General features: G+C 39.7%; 1 protein-coding gene across 3 annotated transcripts in view; it reads right to left on the reverse strand.

The window, feature by feature from the left end:
* Positions 1–5,260: 5,260 nt before the first annotated feature.
* TNS3 (tensin 3) overlaps positions 5,261–27,854 on the reverse strand; it is a 200,270-nt gene continuing 177,676 nt past the window's right edge. For all 3 annotated transcript variants that reach the window (XM_072153124.1, XM_072153125.1, XM_072153126.1), the window contains exons 24-32: positions 25,687–25,773; positions 24,217–24,348; positions 23,870–23,965; positions 20,039–20,116; positions 17,398–17,475; positions 12,264–12,432; positions 9,864–9,932; positions 9,741–9,767; positions 5,261–7,916 (exon numbers count right to left, since the gene is read on the reverse strand). In XM_072153124.1, the coding sequence (XP_072009225.1) occupies positions 7,775–7,916; positions 9,741–9,767; positions 9,864–9,932; positions 12,264–12,432; positions 17,398–17,475; positions 20,039–20,116; positions 23,870–23,965; positions 24,217–24,348; positions 25,687–25,773 (878 nt within the window). In that variant the 3' untranslated portion in view covers positions 5,261–7,774. The remainder of the gene's footprint in view (positions 7,917–9,740; positions 9,768–9,863; positions 9,933–12,263; positions 12,433–17,397; positions 17,476–20,038; positions 20,117–23,869; positions 23,966–24,216; positions 24,349–25,686; positions 25,774–27,854) is intronic.

The raw sequence follows: 27,854 nt of genomic DNA on the forward strand, positions 1-27,854 counted from the left end.
CGTGCGCGGCTACATAGGAAGTGAAGGAGAGCCGCGTGCACGGTCGTGCGCATGGTAAGCGCCGAGCGCGTACCTCCCTGCGCCGGCTATAAAGTTTAAAAAGTGTTTTAAACCGCGATACAGCGGTTTAAAACACTAACAAAAATAAGCTCCGGCACCAGCTCACCCTGAGCTGGTGCTCGGTGTTTTCTTCTTAAACCTGCCACTTCAAGTGGTAGGTTTCCTCTAAGAAGTCTGCTTGGGTGTTCTCTGACCCTTTTATATATATGGCATTTAGAGATACCAGGTGTGACTCTGCTAACTGGAATATATGAGAGGCTATTTGCATGAGGTGTGGACCCCTTGTCACCCCTTGCTTGTTTATGTAGGCCACTGCTGTAGTATTGTCTGATCTTACTGCAATGTTTTTGTTTCTCATCAATGAAAGAGACGCTTCTAACCCCTTCAGAATGGCCAGTAGTTCTTTACCGTTTGAGGATAAACTTGCTTCCTGAGCGCTCCACTGACCCTGAAATATTTTTCCTTCTACGTGTGCACCCCATCCCCACAGGCTTGCATCCGTTGTGATGATTCTTGCTGGACTTGAAACCCAGGTTGTCCCAAACCTGAAGAAGAAAATTCTGTAAAACTCTTTTGTGAAATCGAGCCCAGGGGACTGCATAAATGGTGGCCACTAAGGACCTTTTTATTTTTGTTATACTTTCCCTTATCCTTCCTTGTTTCTCTCTGGGAAGTCTTGAATCTAGAAGGACCCCCAGGAAGAGCTTCTGTTGGGACGGGGCTATTTCTGATTTTTCTATGTTTACTAACCATCCCAGAAATTCTAGAATTTCCCGAACTCTGATAACTTGATTTCTTAATGCTTCTTCTAAGGGCCCCACCAGAGGAAAATCGTCCAGGTAAGGTATAAAAAGCCTCTGATCTAATTTTATGAAGGCTTCCATCTCCGCAATAATTTTTGTAAAAACCCTTGGCGCTATGGCTATACCAAATGGGAGGGCTCTGTATTGAAAATGAATTATCTTTTGTCCTAGCTGAACCGCAAACCTTAGGTATTTCTGATAATCTGGGTGAATAGGTACGTGGTAATAGGCGTCTGTGAGATCAATTGACGCCATAAAACATCCCGGATATAACAGATTTACCGTTGATTTTAGCGTTTCCATTTTGAAGCTTGGTGCCTGTAAATGCCTGTTTAACTCTTTCAGATTTATTATAGTTCTCAAGGCGCCACTTGGTTTTTTTTACCCAAGAGAGAGTTGAGTAGAACCCTAGATGTTCCTCTTCTATTGGGACTGGGCACAGGTTATTTCTGACATCATCAGGTTGCCTTTCTCTCCCGATGGAACCTTTGTTATCTTGAATCTTCGAAGGGGTGGATGTTTGAAGTCCAATGTAATCCCTTGTGATATGGATCTGAGAATCCACTGGCTGTTTGAAATGTGTCTCCAGGCAGGGAAGAAGTGGGATAGCCTTCCTCCTACCTGGGGCCTCACGTCATTGTGGCCGAGAAGTGGTTTGCCAGGACTGCATATACTGTTGGCCGAACAAATAACCTTTATTTGACTGCATGGGTCTGGACGGACCTGGTCTGTTCTCTCTATCTCTCCTCTGGTACCTTGATTTACGAAAGGCCCAAAAGGATGTGGATCTATAGGGAGCGGAAGTAGTTGGAAACCCTTTTTTTTCCTATCTCCTGATTTTTCCAATAAATCATCCAGAATGGGACCAAACAAAAATTTCCGTCACAAGGAATGCCACATAATTTACTTCCCCTGACCAGCTATTTAACCATAACGCCCTTCTGGCCGAGTTAGACATTGCTGCTGATCTAACAGAAAGTCTCAAAACGTCCACCAAGGCATCTGCCAGAAGAGCCGTCCCTTTTTGAATACCTGCTATTGAGGCTTTTAGGGATTCTCAAGGAACTTTATTTTGGATATACCCCCCAAGCTGGTCTAACCATAACAAGACTGAGCGGGCCACACAGGTTGCCGCTACTGCTGGTCTAAAGGCAGTGGTCGCATGATTTTTTGAGGAATCATTCTGCATTCCAATCCATGGGGTCTTTTAAAGAGTTAATATCCTCAAAAGGTAAGGAGGCGCCACGGGAGATCTTAATAATGGATGCATCTGCCTTTGGTGGAAGGCCCCAGGAAGATGTTGCGCTCTCCTCAAAAGGGTACTTTCTTGTAATAGCCCTAGGGATATATGACTTTTTATCAGGATTTTGCCATTCCTTAGCGATCAGGGATTGTATGGTATTATGGATTGGAAAAGTACGTCTTTTCCTTTCCGCTAACCCCTCAAACATTATATCCTGGACTGATTTATGGAGTTTCTTTTCCTCTATATCCATGGAGGATCTGACCATTCTTAACAATCCTTCTGTATTTTCCGCTAGAAATAAACAACGCCCCAATAATTCCTCCTCTGAGATTGATGAGGCATCCCCCTTTTCTCCCTCTTCCTCTGATGCTGATAACACTTCCATAGGATTTGCTGAGGAGGGTCCCGGGAGGTCTTTCTCTATAAGGGTAGGTCTCTTGTCAATAATGTCTTTAATTGACACCTGTACTTCCTCCCTAATGACAGATCGCAGAGAATCTAGCCAAGAAGAAGACTCTTCTGCGAAAATTTTTGCAATACATGCAAAGCGGGTACTTTTCTCGTAGCTTGTAGGTAATTTCCGATTACAGATTCTACAATCCCTGTGATGGGTCTTTTTGGTAGCTTTTTTGGAGACATCTTCTCCCTAAAAATTTTGTTTATAAGAAATTAGAAGAAATACCCTTTAGCACACTCACCACACTGATTACCGGAGTCGGGGTCCTCAAAGGGTCCAGAGCATCACGTCTTTCTGCCATACTGAAAGAGTATGACCATTATCCTCCTGTAGCCCGGACTTTTTTTAAGAGATAGGCTCCGCCCCCCTTCCAGTACCGCCTCGACTCTTCTGGGTTCATACAGAACCCCAGAAAAGTGCCCAAAAAAGGGGAAAAACTAATTCAACTAAAAACACTCACCCAAGGAGGAGTACTATAATCCCTGGGCTCCTCCTGGATCTGGCGGTGTGTAGACGTTCGTGGCTGCGCGGACCTGAAGTACTTAGTACTTTACTTCCGGTCGCGTTCTCTGCTCCCTGCTGGACTCCGGACAATGTTTAAAGTGCGCATGCGTGCGCGCACCCGATCCTAGTAGCGGGAGAAGCCGGCCGACAACTCCCTGAATGGAGGCCTCCGTTGGCGAGTATGCTCCAGACCAGCGAATCTAAAAATAACAAACCGGAAGAGTTCAGGTCCCCTCCAGGGACAGGAAACCACTGAGGCAGGATAGGAGGAGCACGGTTTTTAAGCTCAGGTTTCCTGTCCCTGGGGGCGGATCCCTCTCTCTGGTTGGTGCTGTCGTGGTGCTGGGGAAAAACAAAACTCAGCACCAGTGTAGAATAAAATCTTCACAGCAAGCATAGTCCCAGAAAGTGCAATTGGGGAAACGCAAAGTCATGGCTAAGGGTGCATTGCGCACAAGAAATGCATAGGCTTTATGTTTCCCCGATGGCCTGTAGCAGTTTCACACACACAGGCTGCAGGGAGCGTGGCCACCAGCACCAGGAGTTTCACATCATCATGTAGGCTGTCATTCAATCACTTGGGGGTGGTGCCTGTGCTGGACTGATAAACAAGAAAAGGCTCATTGGACCAATCTCATTTCGTTTGCATAAAGCTTTCTGACCTGATTGTTTAAGTTTACAAGCATATAAAGGGACAATGAAGGGATAGGGGCAATGCTTTCTAATGGCAGTTTATGAAAATATATTTAGTTTAACCACATCAACAAAATCAATAAAAGCGGTAGTTCTGGCATTGGATTCTGGGGAATCAGACTTTGAGGGTTCAGTGGCCATATACTGGGGCACTAGGCTCCCCAAGTCCATCCCTAACAAAAAATATTTTGACAATACCCCCACCTCCTGCACTCCCATCCCTGTACCCCAGTCCAAGTACATTTTGGCAATGGCCATTGTTGGTTCAGTTCCTCTGATCCCAGAATCAGCAAGGGTTTTCCCAGGCACCAAATCCTGTTGGGACACCAGCTGAGTCTGCACTAGTGTCAACTCAACACGTGTGTCACAGTCCCATGGCGACAGCCTGGTCTATGGTAACTAGCTAACAGATATCACAGGACCTCCCAACCCCACCCACAAAGCAAACAGGGGACAGTTGGGACAGGGCCCTGTCCTTCTGGCACTGTGTACACATGGCTTTGAAGAGTCCAAACTGCTTGCAAAGAGGGAATCATGTGCAGGGACCATTGGGCTTACGGGCGGGAATAGTGGGTTACTGCATTCATCTTACCCTCTCTCCAGCTCAGGGTGGTCCATATAGCTCAGGGTGGTCCAGATGGACAGGAATTCAAATATTTCCAGGGCTTTCCCTCTAAGGAGGAGTTCGGAACTAGACCCACTAATCCTCAGGCAAGTGGTACTATTGACAAGTTATTAAAATGGTCTGCAAAAAAGTATCCAAGTCTGTACTTTTGTCCAGCAGGGGTAAGTACTTAGCCAGTAGGTTTGGGACCTGGATCTTGGGGAACTCACAATTACCTGGGGCAAGCTTTTGATGCATGAGACCATTACGCAGAACGTTGTCAACATCAGCTACAAATGCTCCAATGTGGCCTTGTATTATGCCTGGAGAATGGCCATTGCAAGATGGTATCTACCAGACTGTAGGCGTGTGCATGTGATGGGCGGTCCACTGTGGGACTTAAGGTCGAATGGTTCCTTATGAAGCCTTGACCAACAAAAACTCCCCCCCCTCCTGGTCCCTCCTCTGTATTGCATCCTCCACAGCATTGCCCACATTCTCAGTTCTGTCCTTAATTTTACTAGCCATCATAGCAACTGCTGGTAACTGACATGGAGCTGTAACCTGAAGAACAACCTTATTGTACTCTGACATAGAAGACTACCTGCTTCAGCTCAAGAGTACAGAGTATGAGCTAACACACTATTTCAGTCCCACCGCTTGCCACCTCTCTGTTATACTTCATCTCTGTAGTGTTGTCACACCTGGCTCAAAATTAGCTGATGCAAAAAAAACTGATGAAATTGGTCAATATATGTGCCAAGTTTATTAAAAGCAGTTGTGGGAACTGGCCCTAACTGCCTTATAGCATGGATGAAAAATGGCAAATAAAACAGTGATCAACTTCAAAGGAGAAAAAATCCCACTCAAATTCACATTTTATTATAATCTAAATAAAGTTATATTTTAATGGTAGAGCAGAGGACAATACATAGAATGTGTAAAGCAATTATTTTTACATAGTGGATACATTTGTACAGAAGAAAAAGAAAAAGTTCTAAAGAGTAAGATATTTATAAATGAAATGACAAAAGGAGGATAAATACACTGGCATTATATTATTTAAACATGGCTTTAGCAAATTTTCATTTGTATGTATTAACACTGTAATAGCAATATACTTAAAAATCAGGATTACTGGAAAATATTTGATTTATACTCTGTGTAAAAAATATCAAAGTACCTGTGTAAAATCTAATAAGAACTACAAAGTGAAGTGCTGAAATAGTCAATCGTTTTCACCCAGAAAATGTAAATGAACACATATTCACATTTCTCATCTACTGTTAAATTTGTGCAGCATTAAGATATTTTTTAGTTAAAAAAATTACATGGTAATATACCATTAAAAGTAGGCATACACTACAAAAGCGTGCAACATTTTACAAAAGTACACAGACTTCAGGTTGGTCCATATGTGGATTGCAGGCCTTCAGAGAACCCAGGATTGGCAAGACCAATAACTTTAGAATAGGAAACAGATGATCACAAATTAATTAAAAAAAAATCTTTATGTTAACATTGAATAAAAAGGATTACAAGACAGTCCATTCAAAGTAGAAATAAGGAAATACTGCATCTTTCAACAATTCATGTACATGGCTGCAACTCAGTACAAAAGGGATAAAAATAGCAAAATGTTACCTAAATCCAAATCATCCACAGCTACAGAATACAACTTCATCACTTTCATTTTAGTGTTCAAGAATACCATCCGAATTCCATCATCCACTATACAGAAATACGTGTGATATAAACTTTCATAATAAATCTTTACCATCCCACAGAAAATCATACTGTACAGATCAGATTAATTTAGAAATTTAAAATAGTATGTTTTACAGTAAGAATAAAGAGTCTCAAGTGCCAGAACTGCTTTAGACCCATATGTATACAAGCATATGAACATAAATGTTAAAATATATATGGCTATTAATTGTACACTTACTATTTAATTTCTGTAGAAACAGCAAGGAAGTCTGGGAGAGCTATGAAATTTGACGCACAGTATTTACCTTAGCTGTATTATCCCTACATGGGATTCGTTTTTTGTATGTTCTTAATTAGGGTGCAATATTTCGCCCTTGAATGTTTGTATTGTTTTAATCAGGCCAGCACATGGCGGTTATTCATGGACTGACCAGGGTCGTGTGCCACTGGCATCATACAGAACCTTTCCTCATTATAAACTACATATCAATCTGCTCTGATAAATTACCATATATACTCGAGTATAAGCCTAGTTTTTCAGCACAAAATCATGTGCTGAAAACCCAAACTCGGCTTATACTCGAGTAAAAAAAAATATAGGTTTTATCAGGTTTTTGTGGTAAAATTAGGGGCCTTGGCTTATATTCCAGTATATACGGTACTTCTGTAACTTGTTGTGTAAATTGTATATTATCTGTGCCTCACTATACAGCTGTTCATAACTATCAATAAAAACTGGTGATTATATTTAATTATGCTTTCTTTACTTTCTGACCCAGTTTTCAACTAGAACTTTGTAACAATTTAAAAATAATTATGTCTTGGAGATAATGAGGTGGACAGAAACCTTCCCAAACTACTGACCTTCATTTCATTAGTCTTTGCTATTCACTTATTTCCACTTACTATGACTCTTTAGTGCCTTCACCTACTCGAACCATCTTCACTATATCCAGCTAATGCTCGTCTTTCAGCCACTTGCACTTACCATTTTAAAAAACAAACATGCTTAAACAGTTACTTTTTTTTTCAAGAGGTTTTGTCTTTCTTAATTCTTATAACATCAACCTGACCACTTTTTATACAGCTGCATCTTTTGCCCAGATTCCATTTTTTATAATGTTGATAAGTCAAAAATAGGTTATTGTGTTCCATGAAAAAGAATGATCCCTACAGGAATCCATTTGTTTTTGTTTGAAAAAAAATTTATATAAGACAGCAATTACCATAGGTTGACTTAGTAGGATCTGATACAATATTCAATATTAAAATGCCAAATAGACAATGGGTTCCTTGTAGAACAAAACAAGATAACATACAGCCTTTGGAACTGTTATTTTCATTTAACGCATATCAGAATATGAGTAAAAAGTTGAAATATTGGATGCAGATTTAAGATTTTTCCTTTTCTACTTATTATATTCAGTCTTGGAACTATTGGAAAGAGGTTGTCTAGGAGTAGAAAAACATCTGTTTCTTCCAAAGACAGCACCACGCACAGGCTGTGTATATAATTTTGCAGTTTAGCTCCATCCACTTAACTGAAGATAAGCTGTAATCCCAAACACAAACCATAGGGAAGTGTGGAGCAGTTTTTCTAATCTTGGACGACCCGCTTAAGTATTTGCTTTTAGAAGAATACAAAGTAACATGTGATAGGTTCATTGTCCCTTAAACAATTCATCCAGAGAATATTTCTACACTTTCTTCTGAGAACCAATCATGACCTTTGAAACAAAGTTCACAATGGCACTAGCAGGTTGCTCTGGATCATGTTCTGCAAAAAGATGACAGATGTTGTCATTGCCATTGCCCTTTCTTGCGACAAAGCCAAACACCCTGTAACGAAAACAAAAAATACATTACAAAATAGCATTTACCTGACCTACCATTTTTTTTTCGGCCAAGATGATGCACACGCAAAACCCTTCACCGCTTTTAAACCAGGAGTCCTATTAATTAACTGCTTAAATGGTTTCCATTAAATCAATGTTATATTACCTGGCATCAGAGGGGGAGTCTCCTGCTTGGCCAGCCCCTTCCATCAATTCCTCCCACGCCCCATGCTTCTTCTCAGCAAATCATGTGATCAGGATGATGTCATCGAAGGTCTTCTACCCAGTTACATTTGCAACGTCTACTCCATGTATGTATCTGATAACACAGCATGATTACAGCATGCATGAACTTCTACTCCTCCCCATCATCCATGGACACATGTTGTGATTTCATGTTATTAGATACATACATGGGGTAGACTTTGCAAATGTAACAAGACCTTAAATGACATCACCTTGGTCATGACATGAAGTGCCCAATGATGTAACAGAGCTCTCTCTCACTGTTCTAATGTCCTAACGGTTAGATCTAACCACAAGACAAAGAAAGGATACATGCCAAGTGACCAAGACAATACATTCTTTATATATATATATATATATATATATATATATATATATATATATATATATATATATATATATATATATATCAAAAAAACACCACAACACAAGAAGAGAATAAAAACCATTAAAAATGTGAACAATCACAGAATAATCTACCACAGGAAAACCAAACGTGATAGTGTTAGTGATCCTGGGACCACCAGCTCCCCCTGAAGACTAAAGCCTTATGTAACACAAAAAGATACAACAATATTATCCTATAAGGGATTACACATTGGGCTAGGGAAAATGCAGTACCAATATAGAATGTAAGCAGATTGCAAAAAAGTCACAAAAAAGGGGGGTATTTTTTGTATAGAGCATGAGAGTATACAAGCAAAAGTAAATAAATAGATGGTACCACACTGATAACCTAAGTCAAGACATAAGCAAGTATTACCTGTGCGGCAAACATACACACAAGAGGGATCTGGGGATGACCGCCCCACGCGTATTGCCACCTGCTGTGGCTTCCTCCTTTTTTGATATATGAATAAAGAATGTATTGTCTTGGTCACTTGGCATGTATCCTTTCTTTGTCTTGTGGTTTGAGCTATTTTTACGTGCATTGACCTGTAGACTCTTTACCTGACATCATTTGGTGCAGTGCTGGTCCCATTTTTTGTATTCTGTGTCTAACGGTTAGATCTGTCCATCAGGAATATGGAGGACAATGCAGTGAACACACCAGGCCCCATTACTATCACTGGACTCAAATCAGGTGAGTTGTATATAAGTATACAGTCAAGTATTGCAGCCATGGAAAGGAACCATTTATGTTTTTAATAAAGTATTTATTTTGGTTGGGTTTATTTGCATGGCAGGTTCCCTTTAAATAATATACTGTCTATAGTACTGTTGTTCTCAATTTGGAAAATGACACCTCATTTACTGAAGCTCATGGGTAATAACCTCATCAAGTTTTTCCCTTGGGTACACAACAATAGGGGGAATGCGTTTTTTTTTCTCAGCTTTCAAAAACTTTAGGAAATCCATCACATATAAACAAGCATAGTCTGGTAGTATGAAAATGAAATGCAGAAAAATTTTACTTGGTTTACTTGTTAGCCATTAAGATGTGTAGGTTAGATATACATTGAGTAGGATGTAAATAACAAAATGTTTCTAAATTTTACACTGTATTAGGGAGAGCTTGTCAGATAGTATTGTCACTTATCATTAACAAAACAAATTCCAATATGATAAAGCTTTTACTTACTTTGCTGCAAGTCCATCTCTAGTCCACCTAGGAAGGGAAAAATAACATATGTTGTGTGAGTAAGTATTATGGCAAATTTATAAAACGAAATTGGAGAATAGAAGAAAATTTAATGGTTCTCACTTTCTGTCTTGAGGATCAAGGGCACAAAATATTACAGTATTAACTGGGTAGTGTCTCCGGAAAAACAGTCTGTCAGAGAGGCAAAAAAAAAAGTTACAAAACACCAAATATTTTATACTTGCCATTATTCTATAAAATGTATTCCATGTAAAATACACATATTTTGTATGCAGTATTCACAGAGTGCAAATGTATTTTGTCATTTAAGCCAAATGTGATTCAATTTATAGAATGGCCACAAGGGGGCAGCAAACAAAGAAGTAGCTGTTATAAAAAACAAAGATAGCAGTTTACCGTATATAATCAAGTATAAGCCGAGTTTCTCAGCACAACTAGGTTTTCCAAGTTTTTTGTGTTAAAATTGTGTGCCTTGGCTTATACTCGGGTTGGCTTGTACTTGAGTATATACGGTAAAATTAATTTGTTTGCTAGTAAATGTATTACTATATATTTATAACCATTCTTGTGTGCAGCATAACGCAATCCAGATGTAGCTACAAATTTATGTAGTTTAATACACCACTTCACTTCCCCTTAGGAGCAGACTAACACGTAAAGATAAACTATTTTACACATATTCGTTTATTACATTTCCCAAATGTCTGCTTTATGTTGGCATGGTTTTTTTATGCATCCTCTCATTCTTCTTAGAAGATATTGGGCTTAGAATTGTGGGTGGAATTTTTCATATTTTTAAGAAAATCACCAAAATCTATATTCACAGGCACCTGCCCAGTTTTTAAGCGACTTAAGTGAGAGAATCCCATACATTTTTCTAACATAGAAACTACACTGTTCAATATATGCTAAACCAACTTTAATAAGTTTGTTAACTCTTTAGGTGTTTTACAGGGGTTGAAACAAAATGGAGGTGGAATTTACAATTTGTAATTTTTTTGGACAATACATTCATTTTAGCAAAAAAAATGTTAAATACACAATGGATTAAATGACGAAAGGAACCACAAAGTCTGATACCCAATTCCTCTTGAGTATGCCGATAACCCATATGTGGTGGTAAGCTGCTGTATTAACCCACGACCAGGCATAGAAGGGAAGGAGGCCATTCAGAGCAGTTCTGCACTGTTACATTTTACAGGCTATAAAATGTTTATATTTTTTGTAATGTGGACATGTGGGGACTTATTTTTTCCAGTAGGACAGACACTTTTCTGGTACATCATTTAGGGGTTTTAAATAGCTAATTGATGAGATTAAATAGCTATTCTTTCTTGGTGAGAAAAAGAAAATCATTAATTCTGGTTTAGAGTTTAGCTGAACTAGTTTGTCTGTTGAATTAATAATGGACAGAGACAAAAGCTTGCTGGCCAGCAGAAGGAGAAAAGCAGAGAAAAGTAAAAGCACACAGAGAAATAGTTCACTATTCACCCCTCAACAGCCGTACACCATACCATAAAAATGATTTATTATCTTTATTCTATGGGTCACCACAATTATCCCATAATATAGAACCCATTTGTTGAGAAAATAGTTTGTTTTTGCATCACCATGTTCTATGAGGCATAAAATGTTTATTTTTTTGTATATGAAGTTGTGTTAGGGCTTGTTTTTTGCGGGACAAGCTGTACTTTTTATTGGCATCATGTTGGGGGTAAATGTTACTTTTTAATCACTTTTTATCATTTTTCTTATGAGGTTGGATGTGAAATGTAATTTTTGTCTGTGTGTTTTTTACGGCGTTCACAGTACAGGTTCAGTGCCCATTTTAATTTATTGTAGGGGTTGTTACGGACGCGGAGGTACCCAATATGTATTGTTTTGTAGTGATTTTCATATTTTTTTTATTGTGAAATGTATTTGGACTTATTTTTAAAAAGCTTTTTTTTAAACTGTTTTACTTTTCCCAGGGTGGGACATGAACAAGTGATCATTTGATCACATGTTCACTGTAATATACTGCAATACTAGTGTATTGTATTCTGCATAGGCCGACAGCTGCACTGTTAGATTGTGCTGTAAGCATTTATTGCCAGCAGCCCTGGGGTTCTACATCGGACTCCTGGCCTGCCAGGGAAGCAGTAGGCGTACCCGGCACTGCTCCATAGACACCGCGGTCACCATGAACGCACGAGTATCGCAATCCCAGCTGTTAATGCGGGAGCCCAGTGTCACATAGAGCCGAGCAACCGCAGCGATTGCACAGGCTTTGCTACTGAGCCTAGTCAATCATCAAGACGTACAAGTATGTTGGAATGCGGCAACGGACCACATTTCCTGATGCACATGTAAGTTAAAATGCGCCAAGGGGTTAATTCTCCCTAATACCAACCATACCAACTCTATAAAAACTAAATTGCAATGCTATATAATAAGATAACGATAATGTTCTACAAGTCACAATAATAATATTAGCTGAGGGTTGGGAGAGTAACAACTTACTTCCGTTGATTGTCTGTTAGAGTGATTCCTTGAGCAGACACCTTGAAGTGCACAACAGTAGAAATGGGAGGGGGTTCTTGAAGTTGAGTTATGCTTAAGGCTTTCTGCACAGCCTGATATCCTGTAAGTGACTCCATTTCCACTGAATTCAGATACCAAACATTGCAAGCTAAAAGCAGAACATATAATGAAATAGAGTTACATTATTGATAACACAAGGTAATGCATGACACCCATACATATAAAACATTATAACAAAAATAACCATACATTTGGCATTGACCTTCCCTTTTGCTCAAATACCAGATTGAGCCCCAAACAGTAAGAGCCCAGGATTTTGTTAGTCCTCAAATACAAACAAGTGCATAAGGCTCAAGACTAAACTGAATTTGTACAATTGAAATGGAGACCCTGCCCATAAGGGCTCTTAATCTATATGGGAGGGAGATGGAAACAACTGGTAATGGTAGAGACCACCAATTAGGATCGTAGCAGTAGAATTACTATGTAACCTAGGCAATTCTAAGTGGGATAGTTACAGTCATGGCCAAAAGTTTTGAGAATGACCCCCTGGTTTTTATGTGTGTTTGTCAGATGTTTTTATCACATACATAAATACAAGTGCAATCATATTAGGAGTAACAAAATCTGTTATTGACAGTTACAATGAGTTAATGCAGCAAGTTAATATTTGCCGTGTTGACCCTTCTTCTTCAGACCTCTGCAATTCTCCCTGGCAGATCTCAATCAACTTCTGGACCAAATCCTGACTGATAGCAGTCCATTCTTGCACAATCAATACTTGCATTTTGTCACAATTTGTTGGTTTTTGTTTGTCCACCCGTCTCTTGATGATTGACCACAAGTTCTCAATGGGATTAAGATTTCCAGGACATGGACCCAAAATCTCTATGTTTTGTTCCCTGAGCCATTTAGTTATCACCTTTGCTTTATTGCAAGGTGCTCCATCATGCTGGAAAAGGCATTGTTGATCACCAAACTGCTCTTGGACGGTTGGGAGAAGTTGCTCTTGGAGGACATTCTGGTACCATTCTTTGTTCATGGATGTGTTTTCAGGCAAGACTGTGAGATAGCCGAATCCCTTGGCTGAAAAGCAACCCCACACATGAATGGTTGCAGGATGCTTTACATTTGGCATGAGACAAGACTGGTAGTATCACTCACCTTGTCTTCGCCAAACAAGCTGTTTTCCAGATGTTCCAAACAATCGGAAAAGGGATTCATCAGAGAAAATGACTTTACCCCAGTCCTCAGCAGTCCACTTCCTGTACCTTTTGCAGAATATCAGTCTGTCCCTGATGTTTTTTCTGGAGAGAAGTGGCTTCTTTGCTGCTCTCCTTGACACCAGGCCTTGCTCCAAGAGTCTCCACCTCACAGTGCGTGCAGATGCACTCACACCTGCCTGCTGCCATTCCTGAGCAAGCTCTGCAGTGCTGGTAGCCCTATCCCGAAGCTGAAACACTTTTAAGAGACAGTCCTGATGCTTGCTGGTCCTTCTTGGGCACCCTGGAGCCTTTTTTGGCAACAATGGAACCTCACTCCTTGAATTCCTTGATGATGCGATAGATTGTTGACTGAGGTGCAATCTTTCTAGCTGCCATACTCTTCCCTGTTAGGCCAGTTTTGTGCAGTGCAATGATGACTGCACGTTTCGTTAGAGATAACCATGGTTAACAGAAGAGAAACAATGATGCCAAGCACCAGCCTCCTTTTAAAGTCTCCAGTGGTGTGATTCTTAGTTAATCATGACAGACTGATCTCCAGCCCTGTCCTCATCAACACCCACACCTGTGTTACTGGAGCAATCACTGAAATGATGTTAGATACTCCTTTTAAGGCAGGCCTGCAATGAAGTTGAAATGTGTTTTGGGGGAAAAAGTTAATTTTCTAGGCAAATATTGACTTTGCAATTAATTGCTGTTAAGCTGATCACTCTTTATAACATTCTGGAGTACATACAAATTGGCATTATAAAACCTGATGCAGTAGACTTTGTAAAAATTAACATTTGTATCATTCTCAAAACTTTTGGCTATGACTGTACATTGTCTTAGTTCCTAGTAGGAACTACTATTTCAAACGATTGGATACTGTGCATTTAGCAGCAGGACCCACACTCATTACAGAACTAGTCAGGGAACTATTAACAAATAGGCATATCCAGGGCAGCGCTGGGTAACTCCACTAAGCTGAAGCTACTGGGACAGATTTACTTACCCGGTCCATGCGCGATCCAGCGGCACGTTCTCTGCGGTGGATTCGGGTCCAGCCGGGATTCACTAGGGCAGTTCCTCCGACGTCCACCAGGTGTCGCTGCTGCGTTGAAGACCATCGGAATACACTGAAGTTCACCAAGCCTGGCCGAGTGAAGGTAAATGCATGTCTAGCGACATTTTTTTTTATGCGGCGGTTTTTCCGAATCCGTCGGGTTTTTTTTTTACGGCCACACCCCCCGGTTTCCGTCGCGTGCATGCCGGCGCCGATGCGCCACAATCCGATTGCGTGCGCCGAAATCCCGGGGCAATACAGGGAAAATCGATGCAAAAAGGAAATATTTGTGTAACACGTCGGGAAAACGCGAATCGGGCCCTTAGTAAATGACCCCCACTATCTCTGACCAGTTATTAGAGAGGCTGAGCAGTCCAATCCCCTGGCAGAGCGTGTCTGTTAGTGTTCAGTGCCAGCAGTGGTAGTTCTTTCCATCCCTCCATGTATTACATTATAGGGTTGTCCAATTTAAGCAAATAATTGTTAAAGGGGTATTCTCGTCTGGGCAGTCACATTCAGTTTCACTAATCTTCCATTTATAAACATTTGTTCAATTGGATGTTATTAAAAAAAATGTTCCTGTGTGAAGATAATTTCTCATAAATGTAGTCATTCTGTCCCTTAGAAACGAGATAGCTTCCTCGGTTACGACCACGTCACACTCTGGCAGCGGTGGCCAGACATGCGCTATTTAGTCCTGTCTGACCTCCTGAATTCAGCGATCATTACCACAGGACGGCTGTGGGACATACAGTAAATCCCAGATATTTCATATATAAAAACCTTTTGTTTCTTTGTGCAGTCCCTCCATCAGAGGTGGCCGTATCCGAGGAAGCTATCTCGTTTCTAAGGGACAACATGGCTACATTTATGAGAAATTATCTTCACACAGGAACATTTTTTTAATAACATCTAATTGAAGAAAGGTATATATATGGCAGATTTATGAAACGGAATGTGAGTGCCCAGATGAGAATACCCCTTTAAGGGTTGTATAAGGAAAAGTTATACAATTTTCCAATATACTTTCTGTATAATTTCCTCACATTTTTCTTGTGGTACTGCTATAAAAAGCTACTATGTTTACTCCCAGTGAATATAAATCTATCCACTGGAAGGGAACCTGTCACCAGGAGACCCATTTTAGCACTCCCACAGTCCCCACAGAGCATAGTACATACACTGCCAAAGAGTTTTTGTATACAAAATAGGTTTACAGAAAAAAAGATATGTTATATAATACCTTTTAATGTCATGTGCTCTGTAACCAGGCACTCGTCACCTGGGAGTGGTTATAGAGGAGCAGTTCCAAACCCCCACCCACCCTTGGGAAACCGCTCCTCCATGTGAATAACTCCTATCACTCAGGAGAGGCTGTAGAGTAGAAGGGGGCGTCTTCATATATTTGAAAAGGACACATGGAGGAGCGGTTTCCCAAGGGTGGGGGGGGACTGCTCCTCTATAGCCACTCCCAGGGGACAAGTGCCTAGTCACAGTGCACATAGTATTGAAAGGTACTATATAACATAACTTTTTTCTGTAAAACCTATTTTTTATACAAAATCTCTTTGGCAGTGTATGTACTATGCTCTTTGGGGACTAGGGGAGTGCTAAAAATGGGTCACCTGGTGATAGGTTCCCTTTAAAAAATGCAAGGACTTCATACAGAAAGTGTATTGGAAAATTGTACAACTTTTCATTACACAAACAATATCAATTATTTGCTCAAAGTAGACACCTCCTCCAGGCATGCTGGGAGTACTAGTTCATTTTGTTATGCCACCTTCTTGAAAACTAACCCTGGCAGACAACACAACAAACCCCCTCCAGAGCTAATGTTGGCTGCAGAGCTAACACTGTGTCTGATGCTGGAAGATTAATCTGGTGCAGTATATAGACTGGTGTACTTAAAATTGGTCCAACACCTTCTGGAAAAGTGGTGCACGGCATGTTTATACATTCATATTGTCTTGCATGTTCTTTCTCAAATACATCTTTTTCTACAAGTCCCCCCCTCCTCCCCCCAAAAAAACCACACTCACACACACACACCAAGCCCCTCACTAGCATGTTCTCTAACTTGCCATCATACCAAATATTGCAAAACCCTATTATGTTGTAGAATGAGAAAAATAAGATCAGCTTTCAGTTCTTTTCCACATTAACAGTCAGAACTATTAGTTCAAGCTTCACAGGAGAGTAAGAATATAGGATAAATTAATATTTATTCAAAGGTTAGAATGTGATAAAATGTATTTCTTACACCTTTCAGTAAAATATTTGGCCCAGGCATGTAGCGTGACACTGGAGCTGAAATCTCTGTGATAACTAAATTGTTTAGATAAGAAGGAAGGCATCTGCACAGTTTCAGGATGTGAAATGTAAATAATCATATAACTTCTACACAAGTCATGAAATAACTTCTCAATTCAACATATTATCTCAAACAGGAAAAGACACCACATGTATAAACGTACAGCAGAAGCCATAAACTACCAGACAATCTTTGTCCAATCTTTGAGTGCACCTTGGTCTGTCACTTAACCAGGGGCAGCAGGGTAAAACTGTGATGGCACTGGGACAGCTGTGATTTTAAAGCCAACTAAAAACATGAGTTGTAGTCGTTGGAACTATGAGCAGCTGACAGACACTTATGACATTGATTATGTCTAACAAATCTGTTTTATTTAAGATATTCTAACATAGGATTCAGGGAGTTGTGTCAGAATATTTACACAACATTGACATTAAAATTGAATTGATTATTGTTTTGTTATGAGACCAGTACACAATACTCTGTTCCACCCCCTAGTACCGATAGTGGCCTACCATGTGTGTGACTCACCTGCCCCCTGTTTCAGCAGCTCAGCAGCAGAGTTTGCGGCAGTCTGGGAAGTGGTCTCTGCAATTTCTTCCAAAGGATCTAGAAAAACAAAATAAAATTATGATTGAATCTTCATTGTACTAATCATGATGTCTATATAATGCTGTTCTGATTAAGTATTGCTTAGTACTAACTACTATTGAACTTGATATGTGTGATTTGCACTTCTGTTATAATGGCAGACAGGGAGTCCTTGCATCATATTTCTCTATGGTGCAAGAACTCCTGACAACTGTTCTTGGTCCGTGGGATGTGACCTGAATGCAGTTCTGATCAAACAGAATAAACACACTCATGTGCAGGAGGACTAAGGCTTCTTAAATAAAGGTAATTCTTCAAAAACCCACTATTTAAGCCTCCTTTCCTCAAGGAATATGGTCACTTGTGCTAGATTAAATGGAACCTGTCACCACAATTTTTTTACAAATATAGCTAGTGACAACGAAATTACACCCTTCTCTTACCTAAATATTGTTTCCCTCACATTCCCATAAAGTCAACTTTATTATCTTATCTGGCATACAGTCAGATGGAGCAGTGAGTTGGAGGAGGTGTGTCTCGCTTGGCCAAGTCCAGTGACTCCTCTTCATGTTCCATGTCGCCTCCTTACCATTTAGCACTTCATGTCATGTGAGCAGGGTGATGTCATCCAAGGTCCTTTACCCTCTAACATTTGCAAAATCTACCCCATGTATCCATCTGATCACATTACATCACAGCATGTTTACATGGACTTTTAATCCTTCCCATACCTCCATGGAGGCATGCTGTGATTTCATGTGATCAAATATATACATAGGGTAGATATGGCAAATTTTAGTGGGTAAAGAAACTTTTTGACATCACCATGGTTACATGACATGAAGTGCTGAACGATGAGAAGGAGTTATGGGACACGTGGAGAAGATGCTGGGCTTGGTTGAGCTGGACACACCCCCTCCAACGCGCTGCTCAATCTTGACTGTATGCCAGGTAACAAAAGAAACAAGATAACAAAGTTGATTTTATGGAGATTTCATTTGCATATTTTATACAAGTCTTATACTTCAATACAGCCCTTCAAGAATATGCCTTAAAAAAAGACCAAACAAATGGGTAAGTTTTAGGAGTCTACCATCAGTATATCTGATGGTAGATGTCCTTTAAGATCTGCAATTACTTCATCAGTTCTTTAAGATCCTAATTTTGCTACTACAAACAAGCAAAGGTTGTAGCCAAATCAAGAATTTCTATTCTTGTACATGAAATATATTGACAAATCAACCATTTTCCAATCTTAGAGTGCTACTATGGGTTTTTGTTAAGCTGAGTCTGCTGTGCAGAATAGCAAAGGGCATGTATATGATCAAGGCAGCTCAGGGGGACCCTGGCACTTCTACAGGAATGGAAAGAGAAGCTTGAAAGGAATTTAGCAAAAATGGACACATAAATAATATTTATTACTCATGGTTTTCCTCCTGCTCTCACAGGAATGTGTTCACTCCCTTGTTTTTACTAGAACACCTTCAATAACACTAGGCAGCCACCTGTTGAAAAGCGTCCTTACCACAGCTGTCATTAAGGGCTGGCCCAGCACTGCCTTTACTGGGCTACCATTGGCAATGCTCCTACATATCTACCCTTTATGAATACATTAATAGCTAAACCACAATAAAAACTTACATACCACAGAAAGTCTTCCACATTGCTGTAAATAAGAGTACACTACTAAAGGCCACTCAGGATTCACTAGGTACCGAGGTTGCACAAATCTTTTTCCAGGAGGGTAGTAATATGATACAGGCCCCAAGACCAGACAGTGGCAGATGCCACAGACACCCAAACAAGAGAGGGACGGATGCCACAGACACCCAAACAAGAGAGTGACGGATGCCACAGACACCCAAACAAGAGAGTGACGGATGCCACAGACACCCAAACAAGAGGGTGAGGGATGCCACAGACATCCAAACAAGAGAGTGAGGGATGCCACAGACACCCAAACAAGAGAGTGAGGGATGCCACAGACACCCAAACAAGAGAGTGAGGGATGCCACAGACACCCAAACAAGAGAGTGAGGGATGCCACAGACACCCAAACAAGAGAGTGAGGGATGCCACAGACACCCAAACAAGAGTGACGGATGCCACAGACACCCAAACAAGAGTGACGGATGCCACAGACACCCAAACAAGAGTGACGGATGCCACAGACACCCAAACAAGAGAGTGACAAATGCACTGTGTGCAAGATCGCACATGCCCAGATCAGGCAGTGGCGAACGCGCCACCGCAGGCCCCCCAAACCAGGCAGTGCAATGAAGAATGACAGGGCTATATTAGCTGAATGTGAGGCTTTATAGCCATTTGAGGTTTGGCTTGTTTTTCACAGTGTTTGATCACACATGGTATGAATTACTATAGATTGTTTTCTTCCACAGTGTTATGTGCCCAATTATAATTATCAACATATATATATATATATATATATATATATATATATATATATATACACACATATATATACACACACATACACATATACACACATATATAGAAAGTTATATACGAAGAAGGTTTTCAGAAGCTGATGGAGGAAGAGGCTGTATAATAAAATACATACCTTTGTCAGGGATGAGTAATTTACATGGTAATGCTAGCGGTGTAATCGAATGCTGATAAACCAAAGCTGTCAAACTCCCTAGAGATGAACACAAATGCAGGTTATACAACTTATCAAGAACAGCAAATAGAATAAAACATTCAGTATATGGTAAAACTCCTATGCTAATGCCTGTTTTGTCATTCCTTTGCCATTCCTGTTTTTTTTCCTTTAAAGGGAATGGGTGATCAGTTTTGAATATAATAAGCTGCAGACAGTGCTAGGTATAGGACCTTGAGAACGGTGTAGTAATACCAAAGTGTGTAAGTACCAACAGGACTGTTCAAAGAAAACTTTTATTTGAGGTTCTTAGCTCCTGAAGCTCTTTCTGCTCTTAGCAAGGAACTGTTCCATCCACCACTTCTGTCATGGTTAAATAGATAGCTGCAAGTAACTGCTGCAAATATCCAAACAAAGTAGATAGATAGGTAAAACTTTATTTTAATGATTGCAGCTAAAATTTATCTGGCTAAATCTTTTTTCTATATCAGTGGCCTGTGTTCAACTTCCAGTCTAGCATATCGTACCAAAGCACTTATAAATATCAACCAGCTGTACCTCAGTTAACATCAATGATTATTAGTGCAACATTCATTTGCTTTGTCTCCAGTCTGATTACCTTCTCTTTGTCTTTGTGACATTTACAATAATCTGTATTTCCTGTCTTATCTATCCTGTCAACTATAACCGAGTTAACACTTTGCAGAAGACATGTAATGTTATTGCAACGTTTGTCACCAAAATAGAGAGTGACCAGATAGAGTGAACTCCCTAAAGGGCACCTACACTGCTCAATACCATGTTGAACTCAAAGTTGCCCTTCCTGATTACTTGGGGACAGTGCAAGGGATCGAATACATTTACATAGGCCTTATCAAGTCTCCTATCCCCCAAGTTCTGCATGTCACATACATATTATTTAAAGTCAGGAAAAAACACATCAACATGTGCAATTACAATAGAGTTTAGGTTACGAATTTGTAGTTCAAATATTTTGTTACTGAATACCTCAGTAGCGGCCATAGCATTGGCAAATGGTGAAAAACAAATGTCAAAACAACAAAACTAAATTCCTGTGGTAAGTAGTATCGACGAATTCCCACTACTAACATTTCAATATTATTCTCGCAATAACATTCTCATACAGTAATGTGGCTGGGATTACACCACTGATGGTTTACATAAATTATAAGGCCTCCCCTCCATTCAATTTCCCCATTCCCCATTGACCTGTCACGATCCAACCTAACAAGTTGGAAACCCTGTACTGATATAACATCATCAGGAGTCTCATCTTTCAACCATATTTCTCTGAAACACATGATACTGGCTTCTCTGTAGACCCAGCCATACATTGTAAAATCTCTAAGCTCATTGCTATTATTAATCAATGCTTGTGCATTGCCCACAACAATGCAGGTACAGTCAGCTCACTCCTCTTAACCACTCACCTGATACACTATCCAGCCCTATGACCTCAATATAGCATCCTATATTTCTTCCAGAACCCTCAGACACCTAAGTTTGATCACCCTAGTGTATTTGCGTAACTGTAGCAATAATTTCCTTGAGTAGCAAAACCCTTTTTACTCCAGCTGAGGATTTACAGGGTCCATGCCCCTTAAACAATGCATCATGAATTATTTGAATCCTTTGTGAAACACAATCAACCAGTCCCAGCAAGTTACTTAGTACCACTAGTGATTGCGCCCACAGATGTTATAATAAACAGTATCAAACCAGGATGATTAATCACTCCATCCTTCCTGGTCTCCCGTTTTTTTTTTTAAAGAACTAGCTTACCTAGATGTATTAAGGAACCTACCCAATGTCCCTGTTGTACTAGTCCTGTGGAGCAAACGACCGCGTAATAGTCCTTCAGTTACTTTAATGCAAGTCCTGCATCATAGTAAATGGTTGTCCCTTCTTATAAATGTTATATTTTTAGCATATAATCAGGTGGTAGTCACTTTGTGATGGTGGTTCCAATAACACAGGGGAAAGCACAGATACCACAGTCTCTAGCAGGAGCACAAAACCCCACATCAGTCCTGTAAGGACCACCACATCAGACGCCAACCGCCGTCCTCACTGATTATTGACAGGCGTCATACATGGCTATAGACCAGAGATTTATGCCTAATTGAGCTAGCTACATCAACTCACCAACAAGTGACAAAGTCAATGGGAAAAGAAAATGTTTTTGTGTGTGCTCACCATTCCACCGGTACGTCCAAGAGATCTTGGCTGTGCTGGATAAGAAAACCGCTTAGTCTGGGTCGAAGGTCAGAATACACAAAAATGTATGAAAAAATAAAAATCTGCACAAGCAACTGTTAAAAGGAGAAAATCTTCTACTGAACATTATTAAGTGACATCACAAAAATAAAGGGGGGGGGATGCTGGTGACGCATTTCGGACAATAACTGTCCTTAGTCATACCTCTGACTAAGGACAGTAATTTTCCAAAACGCGTCACCAGCATCCCCCCCTTTAGTTTTGTGATGTCACTTTTTTAATATGTAACCAATAATGTTCTGTAGAACAGTTGCTCGTGTGGATTTTGCTTGTTTTCATTTTTTCATCCATTTTTGTACAAGTTACATATTTCACCCCAGTCCTTTTCTCAACATGGCACTAGTCTCAATGGTGCTTGGCCTCCTCTTCACATCCAGTCAGCTGATCACTTTGCTTGCATACATCATCCACAAGCCCACCACTCCACAGCCCTGAAACAGCTGACCACTGGCTGACAGCTCCAAAGCCAGAGATCAGGTGACAGCTCCCAGAAAGATTTTGGAAGGAATAAAGCACTCCTCTGAGTCTGAATGGTTGGCTGTGCTTCAGTTTCTATCTTCTTATCAGCTCCCATAAGCAGGCAAGTTAGGACCATAGCAGGCTCACACAGCCATCATGCATCCTTCTCCTCCCAGGCCAGCCTACCAGTCCACTGGCAAACCTCCTCCACCCACCGATGCACAGATCCACGGCCCCAAGTCAGCTCCTCCGCAGGGCAGACACCTCCAAGCAGTATGGACCAGGGTCACCACACCTCGGTTACGGATACAGGTACAAGAATGGGACATAGAACAAACTGGGACAGACAGGAACAGAACTTGCTGCCACTACCATGGCACAGAAAAGACCTGTGAGGCTGTGGAGAAGCAGAGTGCAGAGATCTGATATTCTTCAGGCTGAAAGACTTGTCCACAGCCCTAGCAAGAGCTGCAGAGATGGATTATAACTTTACTTGTCCGGTCTCCGTTAACAACACACATAAAGGAATGGTTACACAGATCTCCAGGGATGCACACTGTCTGCAGCTCATTATGGTCAAAATTTCCACAACCTTAATGATTATCTATGTTAAAAAAAATCGGTCACAGCGCTTCAATTTTACTTGACAGGCCAATGAAATCACTCAATTCATCACAACGAATGTTTGCAGTTAAGTCCCACTTAAGTGAAAGGGTTGACCTGCTATTCCAAGCTGCATATGTGCTATACTATCTGCATTAATGACGCAGCAGAACTTCTTTGGTTTCTCCAGATTGCCGATCATCAAAGGAGCTGGATGTCACCCCCTTCCTGTTAATCTAATATTGGTCATCTATGTGAAGGATAAGTTATTAATAAAAATAATAAAAATAATGAAATGCTACTTTCATTATTGTATAACCATTTTTTAGTGTGTGTACCCTAACAATAATATGTAACCATTATATAGTGTGTGTGCCCTAACACCTAATTTGTTAATACAGTGAGATAAAAAAATATAGGCAGAATATTTACCAAAATATGGTTCATTAGGACATCCCTTCAATCGGACACCTTTTTGCACACATTCAATTAAAAAGTGCCGTACAAGCTCATTTGTCAGATCTCCACCTATTAAAGAAAGCAATAGTAATATCACTAGTATGTTACATATAAGTGCCCTACAACACTCTTTTCTGTGTATAAATTAAATTGGCATATTTTTAATGTATTGTATTGCATGGATAGCCATTGATTGGAATGGCTGGTATGTAACACCACATTATACCTGCGCAGAAATGTATGTCTGGCAGAAAGACCCATACATGATCACTTTCAACAAATGTTGATTATGTTCTCGCAAATCGTATCTTTTTCTATACCTTTCTTGTTCATCTGCATAACTGATGGTGGTGGTGTAGCAACCTTCATAGCCAGGCCATATGCTCCTCTAAAGGAATGGCTGTCTCTAACGATAAATGAGCCTGGTTCTTTGTCCTTAAGAACAGCGATAGCTGCAATTAAAATGAGAAAGATGACAGACGAATTGGAAAGCGAAATGCAGAGGACAACTTGCAATAAATTATAACATTTTGCATTGACATTAATAATAATAATAATAATAATAGTTCTTTATTTATATAGCGCACACAGATTACGCAGCGCTGCACAAAGCATGTCAAATTGGTCCCTGTCCCCATGAGGCTCACAATCTAAACAGTCTAACAGTATGTTTTGGAGTGTGGGAGGAAACCGGAGTACCCGGAGGAAACCCACGCAAACACGGAGAGAACATACAAACTCTTTGCAGATGTTGACCTGAGTGGGATTCGAACCCAGGACCCCAGTGCTGCAAGGCAGAAGTGCTACTCACTCAGCCACCGTGCCACCCATTACTTTTTGATAGCAAAGCACAGCTTTCCACTAAACACACCGTCTGTACATATATAATAAAACTACACAATGCTTAAATCTATTCAGAAAAATCATACATTTAGAACAACTTGTGCTCTTTAAACAGAACCTAAAAAAAATGTTCTCAAAAGCCAAATTATTTCTTCCACTATAAATCAATAATGATAGAGGGGAGAAAAGAAAGAGAAACACCAACGTCTGCTGTGATATGTTCCTGGCACAAGAATTCAGTGTCCCTGACTTGTACATGTGCAAACATGCTCCGGTTTCTACAAACAAACTCATTGAAGAGGGAATGGTATGCTCTTTAAAAATGCTGTGCCAGTATGGACAAGTGTGGTAATGTTTCCATGACCATCGATGCACATTGTACAGCACAAGCAGCTCATCAGCATACTGGAATTATATTTACTCAGGATTTGTGGAAAATCTAAAAAATAATATTAACCAATAACAAGAATCATTATGTAAAAGGAAAATAAAAACAGTTTTAACAAAAGAAACATGTTAGCTCCAAACTTAGGTAAAGGAAAATATGACTTTTCTGTATCTATAAAATATCTATTGACTACATTCACTGCATTCTTATTACCAGCAGCCCCTATTACTGGGTCACATGTCAGTAGGCATCCACAAAGGAATACACCTTGCTATTTTATCTACCGGGCCAAGCATGTTCTTGAATAAAAGAGAAATTTGTCACTGACAATAAATCTGATAAATAATGTAAGAAAAAGGACCAAATGACTGGGCAAACATTTTAAAACCACCTCTGCAATCCTCTCATCAGATATTGGAAGATTTCTTGCAAAACATTTGACCCAGTGAACATGGGAATCTACACATTATTTATTATTCCTAAGCATTCTGTGGCACTCCTGGCAGAACTTGCATTGCGGACCAAGAAACCTAAACCTAATTAATTAGATATACGGTACCTTGTTCTCTTGAAATATCAGGTTTGTACCAGAACTTGGAAGTGTCTTGCACAAATTTTACAGTCATGTGTTTATCTGTGGAATGCTCTGAAAAATAAAAAGTACTATATTATGATAACTGTAATACATAATGTAAAGAAGGCAAAAAAAACATAAGCACATAACCTTAAAAGGCCATGGCTAATTCAAATAACCGAAATAATTGCAAACCAAATAAAAATAACAATCATAACGTAAATTGAGAACAGAATTTCTTATCTCCTTGCCTACTTTGTGGTATCTGCATTTGGATTTGTCAAGTATTACAGATAAACTGTATCAATGTTGAGTAAGAAGTAATATTAAGACTCATCAATATTCTACTAAAACAATCAATGCTATGAAACCACAAACAATGAATAGACCAGGTGATAAAAATAAACTTTTTAATATATTTCATTAAATAAAAAAGCTTCTGTCTCTTTTTTTCTACTCCTTCATTCTCTTGTAGTGAGCAGTGTATCCAAGACCAACTCTTTTCATACTTATATGATTTAGTGCTGAGGAACATTAGAAACATTATAAGGTTTCTTTATCTCTCAGATGTCAATGGACACAAAGCTTCCAAAATAAAAAAGAAAGATGGGGAAAACATTTGAAAAAGAAAAACACATTTCTTTAAACCCTTTGTGACAGTCATGCGGCTACATGTGTCCTTTTTGCTCAAACCCCCTGCAGATGGCACATTTATTGTGGTCAAGCCAATGGCTATAGTGGCCAAGCTATATCTTCAGAACCGTGGCACCTAGAAACTCCGTTCTGGCGTCATATTAAAAAGGAAATAGAAAAAATCTCATCTATAGGAAATATAAAATGTGATTTATTTTTAATATACAGCTTCTCATTACCAACTTTATCAGTGGATATTTCTGGTTCTGTGACACCTAGAATCCATGATATTCAGGAAATCTACCATCAAAATCAAACATAATAAATTCCATGCACTGTGACATTGGTAACCTTTTAATATTTGTTTTACATTAGATCCTTCTTTCTAAAATAAACTTTTAAAACTATGCCTGAGCCTACCCTGGCCCCTCTGGCTTTACAGACTTACAGATTTCACCTTCCCCTCTGCTCCCGCACAAGTATTGAGGAAGCAGGGGCTGAGGAAGCAGGGGGAGACAATATAACAGCCATAAAGCTAGATCACACAGAGGCTAGTGTAGCTCCATTGGCTCATTAGCGTATTTTTTAAAGTTGATTTTAGAAGGAAGTAGGCCACGCATAACACAAACCAGTTTAAGCTATCAGTAAGTGTCCCTGGTTTATCATGCTTGATTCATTCTTTCACATCTCATTGTACTCATATTCATCAGTGATGTGAATGTGAGCAAAACTGTTCTAGTTGCTCATGGAAACAATCAGAACTCAGCTTTCATTTTATAAACTTCTGTGGGAAAATAAAATCTGGGGTCTGATTGGGTGCCATGAGCAACTAGAACAATTTTGGTGTCAAACACTTCTGATACATTCCCCACATAAGTAAAAAAAATAATAAATTGGGTGCATGCATGAGCATTTATACTTCAAGATAACACAATATCTTGGGAGGATAAACTGCGAGAAGATTCTCTTTAAATGTAAGTGATTTGAGTATAAAAATCTTTCCAGCCTTTGGTTAAAAAAAAAACACACAAAAAAACACATCTATATGGCCATTAGAGGACATTTATCAACATGATCACAGTTTGTTAACGAAGCACACTTAAATATCGGTGTGTTCCCCCTCTGGCAGGATCCTCTTTTCTTTTAGCTTCTTATTCCCTGTTTTTTTAACAACATTTTTAATGTTTAAATAAGCCTGCTCCATGGGTTTTCATGTTTTAAAGCCTTTTATTCTTAAAAACCAAGGCCATAAGAAGCCTAAAGAAGAGTAGATCCTGTCATAGGGGGGGGGGGGGGGACACCAGTATGTCAGTGTGCTTAGTTTACAATCCTTGATCCAGGTGGAAGGTTTTCTGTAAGTGTATGCCTTTGTCTGATTAGGAGCTAAAACTCAAGATTTGGAGAGCTGTTTTGAAGCATATTGCATAAAATTGTACAAAAAAATTTACTTTTTCTAATTATTTCTAAATAACCACTTACTATACAAAACACAAGACCCGAGAGATTTAGTATCAGTCATA

The sequence above is a fragment of the Engystomops pustulosus genome, chromosome 5 (genome assembly GCF_040894005.1).
Source record: "Engystomops pustulosus chromosome 5, aEngPut4.maternal, whole genome shotgun sequence".
In the NCBI taxonomy this organism is placed as follows: Eukaryota; Metazoa; Chordata; class Amphibia; order Anura; family Leptodactylidae; genus Engystomops; species Engystomops pustulosus.